At 34.5% G+C, this 18,115-nt stretch overlaps 2 protein-coding genes across 5 annotated transcripts in view; both read left to right on the top strand.

The window, feature by feature from the left end:
• The first annotated feature begins 5,886 nt into the window (after positions 1-5,886).
• LOC130622600 (uncharacterized) lies at positions 5,887-8,751 on the top strand. Its single transcript, XM_057438074.1, has 3 exons — positions 5,887-6,247; positions 6,373-6,535; positions 6,849-8,751. Exons 2-3 carry the CDS (start codon positions 6,523-6,525, stop codon positions 8,666-8,668), a joined length of 1,833 nt encoding a protein of 610 aa, XP_057294057.1. The 5' UTR covers positions 5,887-6,247; positions 6,373-6,522; the 3' UTR covers positions 8,669-8,751.
• Positions 8,752-16,511: 7,760 nt separating this feature from the next.
• LOC130622763 (uncharacterized) overlaps positions 16,512-18,115 on the top strand; it is a 46,538-nt gene continuing 44,934 nt past the window's right edge. Inside the window, exons 1-2 of one of the 4 annotated variants that reach the window (XM_057438266.1) lie at positions 16,512-16,601; positions 16,813-16,863. In XM_057438266.1, the coding sequence (XP_057294249.1) occupies positions 16,586-16,601; positions 16,813-16,863 (67 nt within the window). In that variant the 5' untranslated portion in view covers positions 16,512-16,585. Of the gene's footprint in view, positions 16,602-16,812; positions 16,864-18,115 lie in introns of those variants that run through there. The other 3 variants (XM_057438265.1, XM_057438267.1, XM_057438271.1) reach the window with 3 other exon arrangements.

Here is an 18,115-nt window from a genome sequence, read left to right as displayed (position 1 = left end):
GAAAATCAGAGGGTTTTTTTCTCAATAACGGTGACAACCGTGGTGTCAGACACCATGGGTTTAAGAAAATTTGTTTACCTGCCTTCAAAAGTACCAACTTTGATGGAAAATGTTACGAAAAGTAGACTATATTTATATATAAGAAAGAACTTCAAAGGTCTGGGTGACGTTATCTGTTTCTTATTTGTGACTGCATAAACATGTCCTTGTTTTTTTATCAATGTTATTGGATGAAAAGACACGTGAGAATTAAAATAATCTTAACGTGTTCTAAATATTTCATCAATGCAAGGTATAGTTTGGGCCGTTAGGTGTGTGCCTTTTTTAACTTTTCTGCATAAGAATATTTTGTTACCATCATTATTCATTTTTAACGTAAATGAGCAGGTAACACGTGTTCGCGTCAACTTTTAAAAAATGCAATTACTGCGAAATTTTTGACGAATTATTACTTAAATATGTTTTTTTTTTGCTTGAAGAGAGAAATTAACAACGCTCTGCTGATTTAGCAAAAACAATGTTAAAAACGCATGATTTATTTGCAACGTGGAATAAAGTGCTTTTCACGTGACAATGTCAAGCTACCGTGACGTCATTGCGTAACGGTTGACATGTGAATGGGTGACAACTGTCTCCAGATAAACGCGTTTATTTAGAATGTTAAATAAGTGAGAAAATGACAGGATATTCCCATGACGGTTAAATAAGAACGAACCAAAATAAGCATTCATTATTTCGCCCCTCTCATGCTTATCTTCAAGGCACCCAATGTTTTAAAGATAATCATGAGAGGGGCGAAATAATTCTTTTTAGCACAGGCTATCTACAGCACAACTTAATAGTGTAACATGGTCTGCCAATCTCTCTGAAGTAAGCTCTAATTAATTTTAGATGAGCTACCAGATGGCATACACCATTTTTTATTTCAAAGTTTACGATTATTTCTGAGCTCAACAAACCTGAATACCTGAAGATGAAATAGATAACTTTTAATTAATCATTTGTAACAAGTCGATCAAGAAAATCTTGTTTTCATTAGTAAAAAGGATACATGTATTTTACTTTGCCCCCCAAAATTGAACAAACTCTCAATTTTAAGTGCCCTATTCTCCCTGACTCTTAAGATTTAGGTTCTAACCCTATAGTGCGAAAGTTGCAAATAAAATATGCGTAATCCTGTTAATAAATTGTTGAAGTGCTTTTCAAGTGCTGCCATAATGATGAAGTTTTTCCCATGATAAGAAACACATTGTTCTCGTGGTTAAAAACATCATGTGACTTAAACCGCAAAGGATGTTGGGTAGTCGTTACCCTGGTGAAAATATAACATTGAGTAATCTAAACTTTCGCATTGGACGTGTTGCAAAGCAGAAGTTTACAAGTCTTTCATTTGTGGAAAGAAAACATGAAAGCTACATTATTTGTTTTTTTCGAAGGAAAGGTAATTCGAAATAAAAACAAGGATTCAAAAAACTTTCTTTCGCAAACATCAATCTTGAAGGTTGGTGACGAATTTGGTAATAAATAATAAACAGAAAAATTTCACATGACAGAAATATTTACGAAAATAGTTGCGATGTGCGAGGTATTATTGTCATAGTGTAGGAAGGTTGATAACCGAGTTAAAAATGTTTATCGCCTTGTTTGTTTACTTTTTACTGAAATATCATTTTTGTCAAAAAGGTTAAAAAAAAATGTTGTTATAGCTAGGTAAACATTTCTTGTGCCAAAAGTCTTTTTCTTTGACTATTTGCCGTTATTTTAAATCACGTCTCGCCCACTCGTTAGAATTGTGTAATAGAAGCATTTTGTTTGAAGTTCTACAGGGAAAAAGGGAAAGCGGAAAAATAACTTCAAAACACCGACAATTAGAATAAGGGTGTACGAAAAGGAGTGCTAATGTTTGAAATCAATGACTTACATCAAAATGGTTTAAAGTATTGAAAGTTTAACCAACTCCGTGTGTTAAAACTATTTCACCAGTTGGAATGAAGAGTAGACTTCACATTATACAAGTACCCTGGGAAACAAGGTTATCAGGATCAGCACGAAATTGCCACACCCCGCCCCAAAGGCTTTCTATTAATTTTTTTCAGACAAAATATCCTAAGCATGCCATGGTGCCGCACTATAAAGCGGTTTCCGCCTATTAATTGGCTTCTCTTTTAAAATCGTATTTCAAGCACCCCTTATTTATAATGAAATTTTAAAATGTTACGCTTAGATATCATTTTTACCTAGTCTTTCTTTGGTTTTCCAGCATTCTTTGCAGGTCGCTCAACATGAAAAATTACTCAATATTGCTCCCACGTAATCCTTAATCTGGTTGCAAAATTACTTTTCGTCAACAAAAAAATTAATCATACGAAAAGTGAACCTCTGATTAGCTTTTTGTTAAAACGGAAGTCATTTCTAAAATGTTTAATTAACAATGCTAAACTAATTACCTAGACGAAACTAATTATTTGTATGCCATGTTTGTTTTATGTCATTCCGAAACTGACGACAGCGATTTTTAAATCAAAACAACAATTAAGAAAGAGGAACGTAAAAGTTGATTTTTATCTACTTTATCTCTCTATCTACTTGCTTTTAACAACACCCCCCCCCCAGTTAACAAGGCCTGGCGATGAGGTTGAACATATCTAAATTTCTTTCAACTGACTTTATACGCATTTGAATCAGAAAAACACGCACTGTGTTGTGAAGCACTTCAGTTTTCCCGCTTTTTCTAGCTCTAACAATGAAATATATTTTGCGCGAGACATGAAGTTCTTTTGTTGTTAAGAGGAAACAGTTGCCACGAATGTGTCCACTTTGCATCTGTCCACATTCAGGGTGTTTACCGCACTGTTGTCTTTCAAAACAACCCTGTTAAACAGTTGACGTTAAAATAAGTACTTTTATATTCTTTTTTCAAATCTCAGTTAAAAATCGCAAAATTATCTCTTGCGCTTGTCGTACAAAAAAACAGAGTATTTTAAATTGGATCTTATTGAAAATCCTTTTCTTTAGAGGCAAAATTGTAACGTAAACGTGTAAAAGGAAGGGCAATCTCGAACCCGGGACTTTTTTGGTTTCTTTAAAACAGAACGGAATATGATGAAGGCTAAGAAGCCCTGGGGATGAAGATGATAAAAGGGGTGTCCTATGTTGGTTAGTCACTTCTCCAGCTGGATTAGAAAACTTAAAACAATAGTAACTTGTATGAGTAATGAAATAATTATGATAGAATAGTTTTTGTTTGTCTTTCTTTTATCATGATTACATCAGCATGGCCATCTAAAAAAAGATGAATCATCGAGCTAAAAACGTTCTCTGCTTGTATTCGAACAAGAAAATAATGTTTTTTAAGTTTTGTAATATATTTTCTGTTTTGAAATATGTTATATATAAAAATATATATAACATACTATATGATGTGATAAAATAACCTAAAATAACATAAAATATATTAATTCTCCCTGCTTTACACAATATTACAATGAAATTAAAATAAATATATATATAAATTAAATAAATTTTAATTTTTTATCGCAGTCTGGTGGATAAGGAGGAAAAGGCTAACTTTTTCCGTTTTGCGACCAGCTTTTCGTTTTCAAGCGAGTTAAATTTACTGCAGTCAGTGGAAGACTGATCCAAGTTCATTAACGATACTGCTCGAAACTTGCTTTTTCTTTTTTCGCTCTGAAAAAACGTTAGCCTCGATGGCTTATTGCCTTTACACGTCGTTTGTCTGGATATATCAGTCCTTATTGCGATATCCAACGAACTGGACGAGTATTTTTTTCGGTGTCCAATCGGAGCAGGAGAATCTAACCATTCTCGTATTGGCGTTATTGTCCTCGTTTTCGAGCAAGGGTCTTCGACGACGTTCAAATCCGTGAGTTGTAAACAACTCACTGATATTCTTTTTTGTTGCAACAATTTACTTTGTCGTTTTAACGTCGACGGACACGACGACGTTATTTCGTCGGTGTATTTGGAAGCTAAAATCTGCATAATACTGGTGAACCAAGCATCTCGTTCCTCTGACGTGAAACAAAATAAGTCATACGTCTTCTTTTCGTTGGACGTTAGTTTTATACGATAACGTTTGCGTAAGCCACGTCGTTCTTCATTCACAGACAAAGCTACGTCATCCAAGCATACAACGTCGTATGGTATTGACGTTAAATCTCCGCGACGTTTGAAGCAATACAGGCACTCGTTCGTGAGTATGAAGTATTTGGCTTTTAATGTACTCGGCTTCCATATTGAATTATTCTGCATGAACATATATCCTTCCTTAACACTGCTTTCCATCTCTCGTTATACCTTTTAACAAATAAAATATTTCTGCTTGGACGCTATTTCTTTATACGCCTCGGTTCAAAAGTTCAACGTTTAACTGTCAATATTGTCATAAGTATGTCAACTACATTTTTCTAATGTCAATTCTTATTTTATACACGTTTTATTGCATTGTTTAGATAAATAACAGAAATTATTTTCCCGCGATGACATCACGTTCTGAGAACAAAAAACAACGCACGTGGTCTTACACAGTTAGATCCCCCATTTTTAATAGCTTCGTAAGTGGTTCTCATGTAGATTTTTATCCGTTACAATAAATGACTTATTTTCGATTGCATGACGTTGTTATGTTAAATCATAAATGAACATTTGAATAAATACTGAACACAATAGAGGGATGGAAGTGCTTTAAGAATAAGGCTTCCACGAAAAAATTTTTGTACCGATGTAAAATGATAAATCATACAAAAACAGTCGCGATATTCTTGCGAATCTACTGACGTCATTAAAATTATTACCTTTCCGTTGTCGATTATATGAAAGAGATAATTTTTTTAGTAACTTTCCAAGATTGATTCAACTTCTCAGAAAGATATGAAGTTGCACAAAAATAATAGGTATATCATAAAAAGCTCAATCAAATTTTCATTTGGCGCTTTTTTTGAGGATTGCTGTCATTTAAGAAAGGGTACGAAAAATGTTTTAACAAAATACAAAGCAGTACCAAGTTTTTTTAACAACGAATTTGTCAAAAAGAAAAGATATGGGTCATCATTTTTCACAATAATTTGCTTATAAAAGGAGTGATAGCTAATCCGAAGGGGTGTAGGTATTAAAAAGTAAAGCAAACAAATAAACAAATAAATAAAAAATGCATCAACTTTTATAGGCTTATTTCAGTAAGTAAGCCATCACATGTAGTGTCAGTTAAGTTTATTTTGCACAACGATGTAAAAGATGAATATTTTTTAACTAACACTCGATAAATGCTATTCACCCTTTCCAGTGGTCCGTTGCTCATTTGATATAGTATATTGGGAATTCGATATGGTCCCTTACGCTTTGATAATGTCGCCTGTGCGCTTGATAAGGTTGTTCACGAGTTCGGGATAATCATCCTAAAAAGTCCTAAAAACTAAGTTGGCATTTAATCTGAGCCAATTAAATCGATTCCCGTGTGCGAGATGAGTAATTTCGTGTTGTGAAGAAATCTTTATTGTAAATAAAGTGGGAAAAACAACAAGTAAAACCTGAGAACTTTCACGAGGGAAATTTTCCCTACAGCGAATAAAATATTATTTTGGTAAAAATAAAAAACCCGATTAGAAAAGTAATAATTTGTTGTTTTTTAAATTTTTTTAGTGACCTTACAACGGAAAATCAAATTTACAACAATTTTTCGGAAAAAAAACTAATTTACGCCATCAAGATTGATTAAAAGGTTACGAGGTTATTAAGACGCAAATAGGTCGTTAAAAATGACAATTATGAGGTTCAATACCATTCTCCCATTTTTATGTCAATAGACCTTTTCATAAATGATTGCGTAACTTTGCTTCGTTGCACGGAAACGAGGCAAGCGGTGCTTAAAATTCTTTACTAATTGCTTCCAATATGATTCTTTGTTTCTGCTAACAACAGATTCAAAATGCTGCGGAGATACATTATTATGAGGGCGATATTTACATAAAAACGAGTTAACTCCTTAATAAAAGGCTTTATCTCTATAAAGTTACGCATCTTTTGACATTAATAAGCGCTGGCATTCTGAGTTTGAAGACAAGATCTGTGGAAGTGTTGGTTTTGTGACAAGCTTTATTTCAGAAATATTATATCTAAAATTTGTAAAAAACAGTTATTTTAATAGCTAAATCTCAGCTCAATATGGATTTTAAAAAACACGAGTTGGAGATACCAGATTTTGATGATTATTTCAAAAACAACATGGTTGGTAAGTAACCTTAAACTTTTAAGCTAGCTAGCAAGAGAAATTTACGTTTTAATGGAAAAAAGTGATTGTTAGGAAAACGAAAACTATAAAAAATGTATATATATAGGTTTTTTAAATTTATGTAGATATGGATGCCATTACTCTCACAGAAGATGATATTGACAACCCATATGTAAAATTAAATGTTACAATGCTTTCAAAATATCCTATGGAACATTTAAAACAGTGGTTAGTATTTAGAGGAGACACTCTACGTGGTATTCACACACTAAAAGATGCCCAAGTTAGGTAAGTGATATTAAATTGTAGAGAGAAGCTGAACAGAATTATGGCTTTATTATATTGCAAACACAAATCTAGAAACATAAGAAAAGTGGAATGTTGGTAATTACAATTTCACAACAGAAGTCAGAGCAACCTCAATAAACTTGGATTTTATAATATTTTCATAGAAAATTATTTTACATGCTTTTTTACCATCATATGTGTATGTAGCTATTTATATATAATATATATTCTAAAAAAATATTTTCCTAAATTCAAGATTTTGTATGCATAAAAAGCAACACATTTGTATTCAATGTATTTTTCTTCACTTTAGAGTATGGAACTACTTTGAGAATAAAAACAATCAGAAGATTGTTGATCCAACACCTGATAAGCTTTGGATTAGGAAAAAAAGCAATGGAGCTAGGAAAAATTTTAAAACCGCTTTGGAAAGAAGGCTCACTACCTGAAGCACCCTCAGCAATACAAAATGATATGAAAAATCCATTGGACCTCACTGGCTGGTCAAAGTCTTTGCAAGGTGTACCTGTCTTTACCGTTACGCAAATGACAGACTATCACACAAAAGTAAACAATACATTTGTTGAAAAGGCTAAAACAATTAAAAAACATTTTGCAAGAGGTGAACAATTTGTAGAAGAAAAATACATTGATACCAGCACAATATATGTCAAACAAGACAATAATATATTTTGTATAAAAGGTATAGCTGCTGCAAGTTTAAAAAAAATGAATAGATGGGTGTTTATTGTACTTAACAAAATTAATGGTGAAGTTGTATTTGCACATTGTCAATGTCCAGCCGGAAAAACCGGCACATGTTCGCATTGCTATGCCGTTATGAAACTGTTAGCTAAATGGGTAGTTGATGAATTGCGTATGATTCCAGAGCCTAAAGCATGCACATCAATGCCATGTGTTTGGAATGTACCGCAGGCAAGAGAATATATGCAAAAGCCACCTGTCTCAGAACTAACCATTAAATCACCAGATTCAAAAAGGAATGCCACAAATACTGAAGGAGCTTCTAAAAAAGGAATTACATCTTCATTGTACGAGCCAAGATCTGAACATAACAGAGACACACGTAGTGACAGTTTGAGAATTTTGCTTGACAACGTCACTAATTTTCATGGCAAAGCACATGCACCAAAAATTATGAACACAAATCCTCAGCTATACACGCAAACACAATTTGGGCCGGTGCCATTTGGATCTATTCTGAGCTACCAATGTGCCTTAATGCCACCAGATTTTAAAGTTTACTGTAACATTAAGGAGGATGGAAACAAGGGCGACCAGGTTTTGTTTTCAGATTTTACTGACCACTTTTTTAAACAAAATGACAATGTTATCGATAATTATGCCAATGAAATTCATTTAGTTGAGCAAAAAAAGCTAATGTTACTACAAAATTTAAAAGAGCAGGCAGCTGATGCAATCAGCATCGAAAAAAATACACGAGACCAAGCTAACAATCCAAATTGGTTCAAGTATAGAGAAAACAGATTTACTGCCTCACTGTGCAACAAACTTGGAAACAGTGGACCCAAAACAGAAAGAGGCTTAAAAACTTTAGCACGAAATATAGTGCATGGTTGTGTACCACAACAGTTTTTAAAAGTTAAATTTGAGTATGGACGATATCATGAACCCATAGCCATTGCACATTATGAAAGATACATGAAGATTGCAGGTTTCCAAGTTGTTGTGGAAAATAATGGTTTAACAATAGATCAAAATAATTATGTGCTTGGAGCTACACCAGATGGAAGAGTTAACTGCAATGGCTTTTATGGCATCCTTGAGGTAAAATGCAGTCACTTGTACAGAGACATATATCCAAAGTTAGTGTGTTCTGTGGCGAAAAACCCTTGCATTCTCTATGACAGCAATACAGAAAATATCAAAATAAATAAAGATCACACATATTACAATCAGATACAAATGCAATTGGCTATCACATGTCAAACATGGTGTGATTTTATTTTTTATACCTCAAAAGGTCTTGTAATCGACAGAGTGCCATTTGACATGAAATACTGGCAAGAACTACAAAAAAACATTTTACGGTTTTACTTTACATATATGCTACCACAAATCATAGAGAAAGATCCGGACAAATTGATGTAAAATAAGACCTGTATATATTTGTAATGTATATATATCACTCTTTTTGTAAATATTTTTGATTTAAAACATTGCTTCAGTCTAAAGTTGTTTGTTTACTTTAAAATAGGGTCTTGAAAATTTGTGAGAATACCACATACCGAAATAATTTGATTCAGGGAGTTCAACATGTTTACTGGAATAACTCGATCGAATATTCGAAAACATTTGAGTCGTTGAATCATTCTTTCCACATGAATTCTTTCTGATGCTATTTGTTGACTTTTGACTACTTCAGACTCTGAAAATTGCTCGCGTCCTTTCAAAAATGATGGCATAATTAATTCCACACCAAGAGGTTTTACATAGTCCTCTATCAAAAAACCTCGATCAGCCATAATAGCATCTCCTGCCTGCCAAAGTTCTGGAAATAATAAACCACTTTTGACAACAATATCTTTATCTGAGATGCTACCGGGGTAGGCACTCGATATAAATGTGAAACCTCCACCAGGAGCAATGCCAACAAGTACTTTAACGGTGGTGTGACTTTTGTATTCTGAGTACATCATTTTGTGTAAATATAAAGATGAAGGCACTGCAATTTTAAACTCTACACAATCTATAATGCATCGTACGTTTGCAAATCTTTCTTTCATACTAGCTGGCATATTTTCTTGAACTTGACTGCGGGAAGGCCAAATGCATATTGTTCCGAGCTTAACATACATATAATTTACCCACGTTTGAAAAGTATTTGTTACAGTACCTTCAGACACTTCAAACAAATATGATAAATGGCAAACATCAAAGTTTCTTCGCATTCTAACAAGGGTCAATAAAAAACTTTCAAGAGGGGACAGCGTACGTGGTCTACCTCTATCACTAAAACCTTTGACATCTTGATTATTGTAAAGAATAACATTTTCTCCATTTTGTCCTGGGTTTAAAAAAATTAATAATTCTTTAAACACTTCGATGTTTGGTATGCCAGTGTAATGTTTACATGATGCATCAGATGACAAAACATTTTCGACAAATTTTATTTTAACTGTAGAAATTTTTTACATGAGTTTGTGTTTCAACATTTCTATCTCTTTACACAAACTCTTTTTTTCTTCTGTAAGCTTTTCAACTTCTTTTGACAAAAAAATTGCGTCTGGTTCCTCCCTCATAATAAAGTCTGGCTCAGCTACAAATTCAGTGGAATCATCCCCTATATCAGTCTCATCAGGAATTAGAGTGGATGTTTCTCTAAATTTTTTTCGAGGAGATGGTCTGTTAACAGGAGCTTTTCTTTTGCTAAAATCCTCCACATTTTCAAATAGTGTAGGTTTGGCTCCATCTCTCAATCTGCGGCGTGTCCCTCCAGGGGCTTTTATTATATCACTTTTTGCAAAGTGTTTTTCGCACAGCACAGTATGGCTGGTTACTCTAAAGTTGTCTTGTCCATCAATACGTTTAATTCGGCTGCACCACACTTTCCTTGTTTCTGAATCTTTCGGAAATTTAAAAAAACTTATGGTTGAAGATATTAATTCATTTTCAAATTCAACCAGGCTACGATTATTGCATCCCCAGGCAGCACATTGCTTTCCTTGAGATCTTTTATGTTTTTTCTTCGTATTCCCCTCCGACATTTTGTTTACAAAAAAGTTTAGCACCGCTTGTCTCGTTTTTAATACGAGGCATACTATTGCGCAATAATTTATGAAAAGGTCTATTAAGAAGAACAAGAAAATCTGGGCGGTTTGAACACTCAGATCACACAAGAGACACTTTTGTCCTTATTCTGCTACCCTAATACCAGAGAAAAAAGACAAAGGGCAATTTAGGTTGTATATAAGAAATATTTTGCCGTCACTTATAAATGTATATAGCTAGCTAACAATAGCATTTAGCTAGAAATGGAAAGTTAAATCATCTTTTTATCTCATGTTCTTTATGTCCCTCGTGGCATTTAAGTCTGGCCAGCTGGCTGAAAACCTCAAAATATACTGGTCAGTTCTAAAGTGTCACCGATAGGGGTGCGCTTTACACCAAAACAAAAACGGCGCAGCATAAAATCAACTTTTGATTCCCGCCACTTAAAGATGTGAGTAAACAAATTTTTCTTCACTTGAGATAAAACTTATTTACGGTATCTGCGATGCTCATCACCAGTCCTCCTTGTCTAGACCTGCTCAACCTCATCCCCAGGCTCTTTTGGCTTCTAAGCCGTTAGTAAGAAGTGGCATCAACTTCATCAACAAGGCAAATGTCCTGGGAACGAGGTTGAGTGCTGCTGTTACAGGACTGCAATTCCACCGCTTCCGAATTTTTGATTAGTCATAAAGGCTGTGAAAATAAGGTTAGAAAATTTGCTGACGTTTAAAGAAGTTGACAGGAGGCACTTAAAATATTTATTATTTATTGTGATCTTCCTTGTCAGTTTTTATGATAATTGTGTAATTCCGAAACTGGACTTCAGAACCTCTTTAGATATACAGCAGTAGGAAGTAGAATTATCCTAACATTTATTTCTTGGCTAGAATTATCTAATTTCCTGATCTAATCGGGGTACTGAAAAACAGACTAGCATAAACAAGTCCTGCGCTACTTTTCTGTCTTTTCACCACACATGACAACGTGTTTCTATATTTGTGTATTATCTGCTACGTATTCACGTGAAATTGATTTCATTGAACGCTTAACAAGAGGCAAGATGTCAAACATTTTGTTGCAACAAAACGATCGTCACAAAATGTGCGAAGTAAAGTATAAAGAACACGTATTGTTTTTTACGATTCAGTCAAGGGATATACAACACGATTCAAAAATCTTAGTACTTCGCAGCAATAGAGATTCTTTACCATTTAAAAACAAAACCCAATTATTACTGTTTACACGAGAAATGAGTGCTAAGTTTATCCATCAACCCACACAATTCGAAAGACTTTCAGTTTAAAAACATGTAAGAAGAATATACGATTTTATTTATTGACTGAGGTTCAATATTGCTAAAGATTCTGTATCTTATAGGCTGGACTGTTTCTTACTTGCTGCCTGTTGCCTATCACTTAGAAAGATCAAGTTCTTCCTTTTTTTGATAGGTAGTGCACCAAGCAAAATTAAACCGTTCGTAAACACTGTCCACTGACGAGGACATGTGGAGGTTGTAGGCCGTGCACGTGTGAGAGAGTACGGCTAAGTCCCTTACATAAAAGCGCAAAGAAATAGCTTTTCAACAGTAGATAAACAACAACAACAGTAGATCCGTGCAGCGCAGCCGTTAACGAAAAAATCCGAAGTAAGTTTTGAGATTTTTGTAAAAATATTTTTTAAAACTCACGTAAGTTTTAAAACAAGAATAGTCACGAAAAACTACGGTTGTTTCCATATTCCCCTCTTTTGTCGTCTTTTACTTAATTCACATCAGGTTGGTTTTTGTTTCACCAGTTGCTTTCGTTCTTTGTAGGATTTGAGTCTCATGTTATCAATACAAAATTATTTTTCTTGCATTTAAGCAAATAATACTCAAAGTGGTCTCTTTTCCTTCTTTTAATATTTTTGTCCAATGAGATTTGTTTGTTAAAGAATAAAAAAATGTTTGTATTCAGTGCTGAATCCAGGAAAATCTTTGCAAAGTTTCTCGAAAGCAAAACAAGCTGAAATTTGCGAGTTTCAAGTGCCTTATTTGTTAAAGCATATAAAGAACCACCGAAGAATTGTTCAGAACAAGAATAAAAACAAAGGTCTCGTGAACGACCACTTAATTGCTCAATTTTAACCACAGTTCGCATGCTAAGAATGTGACTTCGTCTTTGTTCGCAGTTGTCAAGTTTGTATTTGATGTCATTTTATCGGGGTTGTCAAAGAATGTGCTGACAAAAGAAATAATTACTTAAAAATTCATTTCGTCTGCAGTTTATAGTCTTTCGTGACATATTAATTCTTTGATTTCCGAATTGAAACAATAAACGTTCTTATACAAAAAACAATAAGCAAAGTTACTTAAATAATCGACTTTGGTAGCATCCGGGAATTTTGTTTTAACGATGTTTTTCTGAAGATATGTACTGATTTAGAAATACGCGTTTTGTTCTAAATAAAATTCCCTTATCATGGCAACGTTATGCAATGAATTTCAGAATATACTTAGTATTCTTCCCAAAGACTTCTTGGTTGTTCACAATAGAAAATCCTTAATATAGAAAGATTAAAAGTTCTGGTAAAGAGAAAAACCGCGACAATGAAAATTCGTAATTTTTGTACAGTAAACAAAGAGTCCCAGGGTAAATTTCCATATTTATAGTTTAACGAATCTGGACAAAGGTTAACTCTAAATTTATTACACATCCGTCCTTTTTTTGACGCGTTTTCCTGGTGACGCAACGAAACGTTTGTGGTTCAACGGAGTTGATTTTGTCGCAGACATGGTGGCATTCCTCTAAACGCTTGTCACGTAGTACGGATATTTTACGATTACAAAAATAATTGCGTCAATTAGCGTAGAACATTTGAAACACAACTTGTTCGAAGTAGAATAAAAGATATGGCCATGCTTAAAAACATTAATATTCTACACTAGTCGCTTTTGGAGGTTATCCACGGGAATTCGGACGTCACAGCAGACCCGTCAAAACTATATCGCATTTGTTTTTGTAGCTTGAAGATTTCGGACGTGTTTTATTATCACCCAGTTTTAGCCGACAGACAGGCAACAGCTAATATTATGACACTATTCGTTATGTTGTATACAATCCATGGGATTTTACCAGCCACACGATCGATTGTTTTTTCAACTTTAAGGTTTTTAAGTCTGGTTAACACCGTTAAAAACATAGCCCGTAGAAAACCACGGGGGCTTGACCGTCACAGCAAAGTTGATGAAACTATATTGCAATCCGTACGTGGTTAACACCGTTACAAACAGACAGACGGACAATGGCTATAATAATAGAGATAGTTCAAATACTTTCCATTATGATATCTGATTAAGCGCCTATGACCGGATAAGCAGCTATGGTAACTTTCCTCAAAAAGTATTTGCATGAGCACGTATATAGTAAATTCGTTTTTACAAAGTCACCCTCCTGAATTATGTGTTTTTTTTTAATTTAAAAAAGACTCTCCACCCTTCGTAGCTTAAACCTCCGAGGGATTTTAGAAGTATTTCAACATAAGGAAACGCCTTAAAAACTTGTAACTTTACCGTAAATATTTCCCAAATGTTTACGCCTGGTCGAGGAGGGCGCTTTTTGTGAAACAAACACATGAATTTTGGGTAGCTTTAGCTATGCAAGTTCAAATTCATATAAACGCCCCTATTTAAAATCAACAAACTCAAGTAAGCAACGCCTTTTGTGATAAAAATAAAATCGGGAGGTGAGGGCACTAAATCAAGCATTTACGGTACTTCACTTGCATTTACATTAAACCTAATAAAATTATTTTTTCTAAAATTTATTATTCTTTATTATTAAGATAAAAATATTTGTGAAGACTGTGTTTCTGAATTGAGTGTCGGACTACTTTTCCAATGTCAAAGAAAACGTTTACCCCCACCCTCGTACCCAGGGATTTTTGCCTTTTTGATATTAGACATATCAAAACGGAAATAATCCCTGGGTACGAAGACACGTTTACCCCGAATTATTTGTTTTTTAACGGGAGGTTTGATCTAATTTTTAAAATTATTTTATGTAATATAAATTTGCTGTATTGAACCTTCATATACCGTTCCAAGAGAGATAATCATCTGTTTTTGGGTTTCAAAAAAATTATACATCGCAAAATAACGAAACTGAATTTGTTGTAGCGATAGTAGTCTATGTTGCGAAGCCAAAGGACGTATTAAAGGACATACGAAATATTTAGGCACCAGAAAAAAAACGCGATGTTATTTTTACCGATTCTTTACTCCACGAATAGTTATTTTTACCGTCGACCGAGGAAATTTTAAACCAAGTAGGACGCAATTATAAATACAACATAACCAGTCAGCACGTCCCCACGGCTTTAAAATTGCTTTTCTCTCCGTTCCCGATGAGCCACGATAGTTCATAACAGTTTTGTTTTCAGTTTTGAGTTCATAACAGAATTTTGGTGTCCATTTTAAACAAAAGTTTGAACCTCAAAATAGATTGACATTATCAAGTCCAATAAAATTCATAAGCTTGGCAATTCAATTTGGGGGGCGTTTGAGACCCCGACCCTTAGTTCTATTTGGGCCGGAGGAGGAAGGCCCAATTGGTAGACCAAATGAAAGTATGATTGCACGCTTGTTGTCATGACGACTCGTCGCTCAACAGGTGGTTAGGGAAAAAATCCTTATTAATAGTTCGAAATTTATTTTGGTCTTTTTATGCCTTCATTAAACAATTTTACACATCTTTAACGGTTTTTTTTGTCATTTTAAAGTTTACGTTACGCCATTTTTTTTTTTTTTCAGGTTCGTAAGATTAAAGAATAACTTATCGGGGAAAAAAAGTAGAGGAAAAGTGACTAAATTTTTTTCAAGTGACTTAATTTTTATAGGTGAATATTTATCATAGCACATCCGTATTTCATTCTCAACAGAGAATGCTTCACCCCGACCAGACCTCTGATCATGACGGGCTAGTATAATGCGTGTAAGTCATATTAAAAAGTTCTGTTTTTCTGGGGACCGCGGATCGAATCCCGCTCACTGCAGGCAGTATGTTAGTGATGAACAAAGTAGTTCTTCTTCAATATGACTTACACGCATTTTACTAGCCCGTCATGATCAGAGGTCTGTTCGGGGTGAAGCATTCTCTGTTGAGAATGAAATACGGATGTGCTATGATAAATATTTACCTATGTATACACACCATCCGGATAAGCTATCTGAGTTCATCACTAACATATTGCCGCACGTAGTGTAGTGGGTTCGTCTGCGGCTCCCAGTTCTGGGGACCGCGGATCGAATCCCACTCAGCGCCAGGCAGTATGTTAGTGATGAACAAAGTAGCTCTCTTTCAATATGACTTAATTTTTGCCCGATAAGGTAGCTGCAATCTTAGTCAAAATATGTTGACACAAGACAGCTAATTGCGTAGGTTATTTTAATTAGATTATATTAGATTTACGCATTTTTAAACATGTCAATGTTCAGAGTGGATTGTTGCTGACGTCAGTATGACCATTTTCCACGAAATTCTGAGCTTTCGTGGGTATTTTGTCCAAGATTGTAGCGATATCCGACCCCCCAAAAAAAATGAAAAAAAAATGAAAAAATAGCATAAATCTAAATGAAGGTTTGCAATAAAGCAAGATGGGTTAATCTCCGAGAAGAAAGTACAATTTCATCTCGAGTACTGCCCAGTAGCTATATACTTACAACTATTGATGAGAATATTTTATAGGGAAAACAGTCCTTCTATCATAAACAATACGGTGCAAGATGTAAATAACAACTTGAACGGATTGGTTAATGAAAAATAGGCAAAACGTAGACGTCAAAAAAAACAAAAAAAACAAACAATATGAATTATAAGCAATCATTAATTTCTTTCTACCTGCTAGCTTCTCGTGAGGAACAGGACCAGCTCCTTAAGAAAACGTTAATGGCTGCAGTTATTAATCATTTTTGTAAAGACCTTTTTTTGCCAAAAAATAATTAGCATTTCAAAATTTCAGTTGCAATTGGTGGCTAAGGAAAAGACAAACATGGTTCATATGTGGTACTGTTTGGTAGCCCAATTCAGCCCAATTGTGTGTCGACACTAGCTCTCTTCCTATCATTGCCATGGTTTCTCTTTAAGATAGCGAAAGACTCATTTGTGTTTTAAATCGTAACTATTAATGTATTCTCATGATATTTTCTGTAATTTTTTTTATGGTGCATTAGTTTTTATTGAAGTTCCGTTCTCTTCTGTGTCATTTGCGTTATATGAGGTTTGTGTGTGTTTGTGTACGACACGCGATGTTTGGCTGTAGATGGAAGTGATTTTTAGTAAGTACTTTTTATGCTTGTATGTTGCCTATTGGGCGCAGGCGTTTGTTTGCTATTTGTATTACATGTTGCTTATTGAACGCAGGCGTTTGTTTGCTTTTTATATTGTATGTTACCTATTGGACGCAGGCGTTTGTTTGCTTTTTATATTGTATGTTACCTATTGGACGCAGGCGTTTGTTTGCTTTTTATATTGTATGTTACTTATTAGGCGCAGACGTTTATTTGAGATTTATATTGTTGCTGGCTTACTCAGCTCAAGGTGCGTTTGTATTTTGCCGATTATAATTTAATTTTTACTTTACTTACTTCGTAAATACCTTCTTATTTTGATTTGTAGCCGTTGGAAATATATATCTTACAACGCGTCAAAGATTCGCGATAGCCTCTGTCTCCGGCACTCGCCTGAGTAAAAATCACTATAAGTCAGAGTAATTCAAGAGTCTAGAGTCTAGTTACGAAATGCTGTATTTGTCAGAGTTGCACAGTAGACAACGCCCTGTGACAGAGAAGGGCCGAGTATATCAGTTGGGTCTAATTTAACAAAAAATAAAGCATTTAAAAAATCAAATTGTTCAAACCATAGCAGTAATTAAAGAACTGTTCGAAAAAAACAAGAAGAAACAATTGCAAAACGCGTGCAACAAATTATCTACAATCGTGTGCATAATATATTGGGACAAATTAAGCCTAAAATTTGTTTTAAAACACCCCTCCTCCCATTTCTCAATGTTGGTGACCCAAGGTACCCCGTAACGGTATTTCAACATTAAGAAAGGGGGAGGGGGTCTGTAAAATGTAGGGAGGGGGGTAGTTTTTGTAAAAAAATCCATTTGTCCCAATATTTATGCACACGATTGTAGTGAGTTTGATAAGTTGATCATCATGCAACGGTTAAAATTTTTGAGTACAAATTTCTTTTTTAAAAAATTGAAAGTACATACAACGGTGATCTTCTAACGCAAACGTTTTTTTGATCAAATAAAATTTCAAAAAATTCTATCCTGGAACTATAGTCGATAGTCCGTGAAAAAAATCCACGCTATTGCCCGTCCTTTTTATACCTCATTACGTGCGTCTCGCTACTTTCGGTATCATTTCGCGTTATATGCAGACATATACGGGTATTATTAATATAGACTAGTCGTTAACGCGTGGAAATATCCACGGGTTCGCCCGTCTTTAAATTACACCCTATTTCGTGTGCCCGTTGCACGTCGCTTTTCTCGCGGACAGAAAGACAAAATATCCATTAGTTTTGACTTTTGTTTTTTAAGTTTGCTAACTCATTCCATTTCTTTACTATTTTATTCTAGTTCTTTATAACCAGTTCTCCCAGAATTTCTCCAACTGTGGGAACGTTTTCGTCCGATTCGCTGGCAGATCTACGGCCAAAAGACAAGTTATAAAACGAAACCCCTTGCTAAGCTTCTTCTATACGAATGAGCTATACATAAAACGAATCAGAGAAGAGTAAACTGAGATTTTAAACCACGGAGTTAAGGCAGATGTTA

Source organism: Hydractinia symbiolongicarpus, chromosome 12, assembly GCF_029227915.1.
Source record: "Hydractinia symbiolongicarpus strain clone_291-10 chromosome 12, HSymV2.1, whole genome shotgun sequence".
Lineage (NCBI taxonomy): Eukaryota > Metazoa > Cnidaria > Hydrozoa > Anthoathecata > Hydractiniidae > Hydractinia > Hydractinia symbiolongicarpus.
Note: the sequence above shows the minus strand (reverse complement) of the source record. Positions and strands in the feature narration are given on the sequence as shown.